The sequence below is a fragment of the Rhincodon typus genome, chromosome 1 (genome assembly GCF_021869965.1).
Source record: "Rhincodon typus isolate 14 chromosome 1, sRhiTyp1.1, whole genome shotgun sequence".
Classification (NCBI taxonomy): domain Eukaryota; kingdom Metazoa; phylum Chordata; class Chondrichthyes; order Orectolobiformes; family Rhincodontidae; genus Rhincodon; species Rhincodon typus.
Genome location: NC_063332.1, coordinates 126867055 through 126876890, shown reverse-complemented (window position 1 = coordinate 126876890; position 9836 = coordinate 126867055). Strand labels below are relative to the sequence as shown.

General features: G+C 40.9%; 1 protein-coding gene across 1 annotated transcript in view; it reads left to right on the top strand.

Annotated features, from left to right (window-relative positions):
• The first annotated feature begins 366 nt into the window (after positions 1-366).
• Positions 367-9836, top strand: part of LOC125484692 (complement factor I-like) — an 18142-nt gene continuing 8672 nt past the window's right edge. Inside the window, exons 1-3 of the mRNA XM_048604444.1 lie at positions 367-469; positions 5886-6169; positions 8784-8882. Coding sequence (XP_048460401.1) covers positions 5896-6169; positions 8784-8882 — 373 coding nt within the window. The 5' untranslated portion in view covers positions 367-469; positions 5886-5895. The remainder of the gene's footprint in view (positions 470-5885; positions 6170-8783; positions 8883-9836) is intronic.

The window sequence follows — 9836 nt, the reverse complement described above, 5'->3', positions numbered from 1 at the left end:
TCTTACATTGTCCCCTGTGCTGACACCAGCATCTCCACATCATTAGAAAAAATGACGTGATCACTTTCTGAGTCTTCACTACCAACTGAAAAGAATTTCTACCAGGTTTTTCCACATATTCCATTGTCACTCAAGTGTATGATTTACAGAGCTCCAAAAGTAATTAACAATAACTGGAAGATTGGGAAATTTGCATGGAGATTCACACCTGAAATGTCTAATTTTGTTTGAAAATTATTTATTTTGTAGATATTGTCTTTTCTTTGAAACAGGTGAGTTTGAATAATGGGTATGTTTTATATTGTACTTTCTCTAAATGTACTGTTATTATTGTGAGGTAATTACACTTTCTTTTCTTTCTAAAGGGTCAATTTCCTTGGCAAATAGCAGTTTATGATGGCACAAAGTTGAACTGTGGTGGAGTCTTCATTGGTGGTTGCTGGATTTTGACAGCTGCACATTGTTTAAGGTATTTGCTGGCAATCACTATCTCTTCATAAAATACACAACAGATAATTGAAGGTCTTCAGTATGATCTAAGATTTATGCTCTTTCTCAGCACTTTTTCAATGTTCTTTAGATGCATTTCTTTTCATTGGGTGAAATCTCTGATTAACATGCAATCCAAACTCAACATTGCATCTTTGCTTTTGCACTGGTTACAAAACTGAGCTGTGTTTCAGCCTTCTTAACAGCTGTACTTAGTTGTCCCTCTTTCTTTAATGGCCTCTGAATCTACACAGCAGATTCTCTATGCCATTTCTAATCCAAAGGAAACCATCACTTATTCTGTGTTCTTATTAGAGTAATCTGAAACTTATTTCACTGCCCACACTCATCCAATAATCTTATGTCTCACTTTGCTTCAATTTTTTATCCAATTTGCCCTTAAATTGTTCAACGGCTCCTGTCCTTGATTGCCCTCTGATTGTTCTAACGCTTTGTATAGAAACAAAATATTGTCCAAAATGTTTTGCCTCATTCTCTTGGTGATAGTTCTGAAATTATATCAACAATTCTCTGATTCCCCAACCAGATGTCATCACTTGCAGTGTTAAAACTCTTCACAGTTTTAAAAACCTCTCGAAATTTTCCCTCATTGTTCTCGACTTCGGTTAAAAAAAAATCCCTCTGTGTGTGTGGTGAGAGTGCATTGGGAGGGTTCTGCCCATTCTGCAGAACACCTGGATACAATGAGCTAATACTCTAACCTTCTGCCATTCTGGTGGACTTCAGTCCACTTTAATATCCAATGATCTTTGATCCTCACATCATTCCAGTTTATTTACTTCCTTTTATTCTCAAACTGTTTAAGGACAGTCCAAGAAATGTTCCTAAAATAGGTGCACATGCAACAGGCCCAAAAATATTTTACATATCGACTAAGGACACATGTAACATCTGACCGAATGGAATCAAATATATTTCAAACATCTTTGGGCATGGACATAGTTCCACAAAATTGCACAAAATGACATTTTTTTCATGCATGGGACATCAACATCACTAGCTGGCCAGCATTTATTGCTTGTTCCTTGAGAAGGTGATGGTGAGCTGCCTTCTTTAATTGCTGTAGTCTATGTGCTGTAGGTTGACCCACAATGCCCTTAGTAATGGAATTCCAGGATTTTGACCCAGTGACAGTGAAGGACTGGCAATATATTTCCAAGTTAGGATCGTGAGTGGGTGGAGGGGATCTTGCAGGTGGTTGTGTTCCCATGTGTCTACTGCCCTTGTCCATCCAGATGAAAATGGTCATGGGTTTGGAAGGTGCTGTCTAAGGCTCTTTGGTGAATTTCCGCAGTACGTATTGTAGACAGTACACACTGCTGCTATTAAATGTCGGTGGTGGATGGAGTGGATATTTGTAGATGTGATTCCAATCAAGAATGCTGCTTTGTCCTGGATGGTGTCAGACTCTTGAGTGTTGTTGGAGATGCACCCATCAGGTAAGTATTCCATCACACTCCTGACTTGTGCCTTTCAGATGGTGGTCAGGCATTGGGAAGTCGGGAGTTGAGTTATTTGTCACAGTATTCCAAACCTCTGACCTGCTCTTGTAGCCATTGTGTTTATGTGGTGAGTCCAGTTGAGTTCCTGGTCAACAGTAATGCTAAGGATATTGATAGTGGGGAATTCAGTGATAGTAACACCATTGAATGACAAGGGGTAGTGGTTTGATTGTCCCTTATTGAAGATGGTCATTGTATGGCATTTGTGTGGCTCAAATATTACTTGCTCCCTGTCAGTCCAAACCTGGATATTGAGCAGAATTATTGCATTTGAACATGAACTGTTTCAGTATTAGGGAAATCACAATTGGACATTGTGCAATCATCAGTGAACATCCCCACTTCTGACTTTATGACAGAGAGAAAGTTGTTGATGAAGCAGCTGAAGATGGTTGGGCCTAGGACACGACCCTGAGAAACTCTTGTAGAAATGTCCTGGAGCTGAGATGACTGAACTGTAACAATGACAACCATAATCATCTTTCCTTGTGCCAGGTATGATTCCAATCAGTGTTGTGTTTTCCCACTGATACCCATTGATTTCAGTTTTCCCTGGGGTCCCCAATGCCACAGTTGGTTGAATGTGGCCTTGATGTCAAGGACCGTCACCCTCACCTCACCTCCGGAATTCAGCTCTTTTATTCACGTTTGAACTCAGGCTGTAATGAGGTCAGGATGTTTGGCAGAACCCAAACTGAATAAGTTATTGCTGAGCAGGTTCTGCTTGATAGCACTGTCGATGATACCTTCCATCACCTTACTGATGATTGAGAGTAGTCGGATGGGGCAGTAATTGGCCTGGTTGGATTTGTCCTGCTTTTTGTTTACAAGACATACCTGGGCATCTTTCTACATTGTTGGAAACTGTACTGGAACAGCTTGGATAGGGGAACAGCAAGTTCTGGATCACAAGTCTTCAGTACTATTGCCAGAATGTTGTCAGTGCCCATAGCCTTTGTAGTACCTGGTGCTTCCAGTCATTTCTTGATATCGTGCGGAGTGAATCGAGTTGACTGAAGACTGGTATTTATAATGCTGGAAGGATCAAGCACTCGGCACTTCTGGCTGAAGATTGCTGCAAATGCTTCAGCTTTATCTTTAGCACTGATGTGCTGGGCTCTCCCTTCATTGAGGATGGGGATATTTGTGGAGCCTCCTCGTCCAGTGACTTGTTTAATCGTCCACCATCATTCACGACTGGATGTGGCAGGACTGCAGAGCTCAGATCTGATCCATTGGTTGTGGGATCACTTAGCTCTGCCTATCACTTGCTGCTTATGCTGTTTGGCATGCAAGTAGTCCTGTTTGGTGGCTTCACCAGGTTGATACCTCATCTTCAGGTGTGCCTTGTGCTGCTCCTGGCATGCCCTCCTGCACTCTTCATTGAACCAAGGTTGATCCCTGGCTTGATGGTAATGGTTGAGTGGGGAATATGCTGGGCCATGAGGTTACAGATTGTGCTGGAGTACAATTCTGCTGCTGTTGATGGCCTACAGCGCCTCATGGATGCCCAGTATTGAGTTGCGAGATTTGTTCAAAGTCTGTCCTATTTAGCACAGTATGATGGAGGATATTCCCAACGTGAAGGTGGGATCCTACCTCCACAAGAACTGATCAATACTGTATTTTCTGCTTGGGAAATGAATATGAGTTCCAATTATTAGGGTAATATACTTCTTTAGTGCAAACCTGGTACACAGTACACCAAGCTGTCCTCTGCTCTAATTTCCACAATCTCAGATTTTCTACTCTCTCTGTGATAATATATACTTTACAACTTTAATGGATTGAAAGAATCAGCAATACCTCTTTCTGGAATAAACTGTTTCTCAAGATGAAAAGGACAAGGAGGAACTGTTATAAAGGGATTAAAAGCAACATGTGAATTAACCATCTCTGGGAAGAAATAACACAATTAATCTGTTTCCTGAGATAAAGAAACTGCTTGATAACCTGCTGCCTCATGACAAATGGGCTATTAAATCTGCGTGCAGAACAAAGGTTCTGAAGTAAATGAAAATCTGTGTTTTTAACAGACAGCTAACCTGAGTGTAACAAGGAATAGGTGAGCTGCTTCTGATAAGAAGGCAAGCTGCAGACTTGAGGTCTCCAGGAACGTAATCAATGTTGGAGATAAAAGAATCTATTGAATCATTAATAATATCACACCATAAATTTGAAAGAGAGAAAACTGTATAAGAATCCAACACCAGAACAATTCAGCTGCAGAACAGCGAAGAACAACACTGCACAAGGATTGAACCCTGGACACACAGAGACAGACACTGTTGGTGGAATCCTAGCTAGATTCCATCATTAATCCAGTAATAGCCACGTTGGGTTTTGAGATTTTATTTACTTACTTCAGGGGTCTTATTTTGGTTGCTACATGCAATAAAGTTCAAATCATTGTTTTGGTACTTGATTGCCTGTGAGATTTCTGAATAAGTAGCCGAATTAAACGTAACTTGTAGTGAGTTTACCCACAATACCTCCCGCCTGCACAAATCAACAATTACTTCAAAATGAAAAGTCAGTTCCTTAATATCTGAGAACCAGTACTTATTCCATGTTTTTTGACATAAAAGATTTACTTCGAAACATAAGGCATTAAGAATTCAGCAATAGTAATTTAGCCACAGAAATGCTGGGTGGAATTTATTGACACCCTTGTCAGGAGCAGGTTTGAACTGTGGGAGATGGGTGGGATCATTTAATCAGGCTACAAGGTTTGGGAGGGCAACTGCTAGCCCACCCCTTGGGAAGACTCATGGATAACTTTAGATGCTAATTGAAGTCCTTAAGTGTGTTATTAAGGGCCTCGTCTCGTCACGGCTTGTGTCCAACCAGTGGCCAGCAGGGGAGCTGCATTTCAGCAAGCCTAAACAGCAAACTAGGTGCTCCAGTGTAGAGGGCGGTGTTGGGGGTCTTGTGTCAGAACCGGAAACCTAGCATAGGGCCCATTCACAGGCACTGCCTTGTGCTTCCTTCTCAATCTCCCAAAGATCTAGTTAGTGATACCCTTCCTCCAATCTCCATCTGCAATCAATTGTGGTCTCGGTCCTGCTGTGGTCCCAAACCTCTGGTGGTGACAATACCAATACCTGCCACTTTTCCCACTAGTGTTGAACGGCAATCGAGAGCTGTCAGGATGTGAAATCCCTGGGAAGACCCACTGCTGGCCAAATTCTGGAAGGCCTTCACCAACAGAGGTGCCTGGTTTTTCCAGCTAGCAGGCAAGACCCCGATTTGTCAATAGTAAATTCCACACTTCGTTTTGGAAATATTCCAAGCCCCATACATTATCATTCCACACAAAGAAAATTACTAGTTGTTCTACTTCTAGTTTGTGTGACTTCAATTTTCTCCAAACAGTCATGTAAGCCATAGTTTACCAGCATCAATACTAGTTAATTGGTTTGTTAGTTGCATGAGAAAATGAAAAAGTCATTGTTATAAGTGCAATGTGGTTGTCACTAATTGAATCTGCCTTTTATGGAACTATAGGGTAAAATATGTTTGTTTTGCACCAGTCCTAGAGGCGCTAAGCAGGCCTATGCCAATTCCCCAGGGGCAGACATTGCCACACGACGCTACCTGCCTGACTCACACAGCTTCATTGATATCATTGAAGAATGGCAAAAGGGCAGAACAGGTAGAAACTAGGGGCTCTGTCTGTCTCAGGACATCAACATAAATCTCACTAAATGAACAGACTTCTCCCCATATAATTTTCCATGTAGTTTGTCAATGAAAAGTAAGCTACGCCACAAATACCACTTACATTTTCATGATCTCTGCTACAACATCTGAAAAATAATTGAAATACATTGCAGAAATTATTTTTATTCATTTCTTTTGTCTTTATTCCAGGCTTTACCACATGTCTGACTATGTGGTGAGGATTGCAAAGTACAATAAAAGAGATGTTGCAGATAATGAAGAAATTTTACCAGTTGAGAAAATCATTATCCATCATGACTACGTACCTAAAACGTACCAAAATGATATTGCCTTGATAAAAGTGGTGCACGTGTTTTCAGAAAAGGAATGCATTCCACTGAGTCACGACGTCCTACCTGTCTGTGTCCCATGGTCTGAGTATCTATTCAGACCCAAGAAGACTTGTGTAATATCTGGTTGGGGTTACGCACTAGGTAAACTCACCATTACAAAGTTGTGTGATAAGAGTATTCTATCCTAAGATTTTGCTTTTAAAGTTAACATTATAACAGTGCAATGGCTTTAAACTTGGATCTAAAGTTCCAGTTCTGACAAAAAGTAACTCACTCATATTTTTGAAGTTCTAGTTGAGAAATTTATTTTCTCCCAATTCTTCTGTTTTCCCTTATGTACTTTGGGAAAATGTTGCCTTCTTTTCAAACCCTAGCAGAAATTATCCTCTATCGTGTCTCAAAATGTGCATCAATGAGACTCTGAGTGTCCTGAGAGCTGTGGGTTGTTACGTGCAGCTCCAATGCTCCTCATTGCAGGTGAAAGTTTTGATGCTGCTCAATCCACAAACAAGTGCGAAAAATTGAAGCTTTTCAGGCCATTTTGCCAGCCTTGAGAAACTATTGTCCATTATATTTAAAAGCCCAAAGCTTAAAAGAAAAATATTATGTCAGAGGTGGGTTCAGGATTTTTGTTAATTATGTATTCTTTGTCCCTCTTCCCACTGGGTCCTTTTATCATTTCTATGCCTTTATTTTGAGCCATCCAGCATGCACTCTCTAAACATAGCAGTATGGAAACACCTACATATAAGTACACAGACACATGTTAATCAGCACACATATCTGCTGTATACACACATATATATGCAAGTGTACAGACACCAAGCCTGACTATTTATCTGAACCCCACTTTCCCACATTTCTCTAGTCCCACTTGCTCCTGGGGATTATTTTCTCAATAAATACTGGGGAAACAGTGAGCATCAAGTGAACATCCTAAGAATCCAGTGTAAACAGATTAGTAGGAGGGCTTAAATATTCCCTTTTACAAGTCACCAATAATGTCCTCCTAAGTACAAGAGAAGCAGATTTTAAAAATGTATTCAGAAATCGGAATTTTAGAAATAACTAAATCATGGCAACCTCTGTCTCTCTCATGTGTAGAACACAATCTTTTGCACTGATACTACAGATTTAACTTTGTAAAGTATTTCTAGGTGTTTCATGGGAACAATTAACAAACAATTTTGACACGTAAAGAGATATCAGGCCAGGTGACTCAATATTTGGTAAAAGTGTAAGGTTTCAAGGAACTTCTGAAAAGAGAGAAAAATAATGAGGCAGGTTTAAGAAGAGAATTGCAGAATTTAGGGTCTGGGCAATGAAGTCATGCCTGCCAATGATGAAGTGAATTTTAGGAATGCAGAGATCTTTGGAGTGTTATAGGACATAAGAAGCTTATGGAGATAGATAGGGACAGGGCCAAAGAAGGATTTGAAAATAAACATAAGAATTTTAAAATTGAAGCATTCTAAGAACAAGACCAATGTAGGTTCGCAATCACTGGAGTGATGGGTTAACTGGACTTGATGTGAGTTATGTTGTAGAAATTCCAAGTTGTAGAATTGTAAGAGTCATCTAACATGGAAACTCGTCCACACCAACCAGGTTTCCTAAACTGAACTGTTCCCATTTGCCTGTGTTTGGCCCATATCTCTTTCCTGTCCATGTGCCTGTGCACATATCTTTTAATGTTGTGATTGTAGCAGCCTCTACCACTTCCTCTGGCAGCTCATTCCATATACGCACCATCCTCTGTGTGAAAAAGTTGCCCCTCAGGTCCTTTTAGATGTTTCCACTCTGACCTTAAAAACTGTGTCCTCTAGTTTTGGACACCCCTAGCCTGGGGAAAAAATATCTTGGCTATTCACCTTAACTATGCACTTCACAATTTTATAAACCTCTATAAGGTCATCCCTCAACCTCCTATGCTCCAGGGATAAAAGTCCCAGTCTATCCAGCCTCTTCTTACAACTTAAACATTCCAGTCTCGGTGTGTAAATCTTTTTGCACCCTTTTTAGCTAAATAACATTCTTCTTATAGCAGGGTGACCAGAATTGTACGCGATACTCCAAATGTGGCCTTACCAATGTCTTGCACAGCTGTAATGTGACGTCTCAGCTCCTAAACTCAGTTTTTGGATGAGCTCAAATATATGAATGGTACAGAATGGAAATTTGCCAGGATAGCATTGAAATAGTTAAATCTAGAGGTAACACAGGCACAGATGCGGGTCTTAGTATCCTATGAGTTGATGTAGTGTGGAGATGGACAAAGTTATGGAAGTTGAATCAAATAAAAGTTTGAAGTTGAAGAGGAGAAAAGTCAGAATCTCAGCTCAAGTTCAAAAATGCCAGGGTTACAATGGTCCAGTTCAGTCTTCACTGGTGACCTCGCGAAAAGATTCCAACATGAAACAGATCAAACAAGTATTTGCTAGGTTTCGTCCAATATTGGATTGTAACTAACTATTGTTGATTTGATGATTTCCATTTGGAAGATTGTGGGAAAGTTCTCTTTAGGGAAATCCTAACAATTTTAAATGCATCTGTAAGAATCTGAATTGTATGGAAAATGAATAAAATTGATTAGATGAGTCTTCAAAATTCTACTAAACTCATTTTAACTGGGATTACTCATGGGTAAGATTCCAGGGATTAATTTAATCAATTTTGCTGCACAAATGACAGTGTTAAATAGCTGGAGTTACATTCATGTGTGCTGTGTCACTCACTTGTGTTCTTGTATTTCTAGGGGACACAGTAAGCATCCTACGTTGGGCTGAGCTCGATATATTTGGAAACTGTTCAGAGATTTACAAATCTGAATTTTATGCAGGAATGGAATGTGCAGGTAAAGTTAAATCTTTGATCTCAATTATGAAAAACTGGTTCTCTTTTTAAAAAATGCTTCAGCAACCCATAAGTCTTTATTGGAGATCCTGGGACAATAGGAGCCAAGAGGTACTAGGTAAGATCTGGATCTAATTTGTTTCAGCCTCGTTGATGGATGCCCATAATGTCACTGACGTTAGGATTGTTTACATGTTGAAACCGTTTCCTTCACTAATGGAATCACTGATAGGGTTGACATAATCTTCTGAGATCCCTGCTGCCTCTATTGCCTTTCATTTCAGTCATTTTACACCAGCCCAAAGGATGTTTAAGTTGCATGTCAAGACCACGTCCTGGCTAAAGTGAAGCCCACGCTATAATTTCTTTACGGCAGTAAATGACAAAGGCAACAGCTGTCAGAAAGTTACAGGCCTGCTTAGACATGTGCCGTACTAAAAAACTTTTCACTGCTCTCCCACCTCCTCCATAAGAACATAAACCTTCCTGGCACCCACTTCAGAGAACACCACTGTTACAAACAACCTCTTAATATTTTTAGAGACAACAAGGTGCAGGGCTGGATGAACACAGCAGGCCAAGCAGCATCATAGGAGCAGAGAGGCTGACGTTTCGGGCCTAGACCCTTCATCAGAAAAGGGGGAGGGGAAGGGGGTTTTGAAATAAATAGGGAGAGAGTGGGAGGCGGATAGAAGAGGGATAGAGGAGAGGATAGGTGGAGAGGAAACAAACAGGTCGAAGAGGCGGGGATGGGGCCAGGAAAGGTGAGTGTAGGTAGGGAGTTAGGAAGGGGATAGGTCAGTCCAGGGAGGACGGACAGGTCAAGGGGGCGGGATGAGGTTGGTCGGTAGGAGATGGAGGTGCGGCTTGAGGTGGGAGGAGGGGATAGGTGGGAGGAAGAACAGGTTAGGGAGGCAGGGACGAGTTGGACTGGTTTTGGGATGCGGTGGGGGGG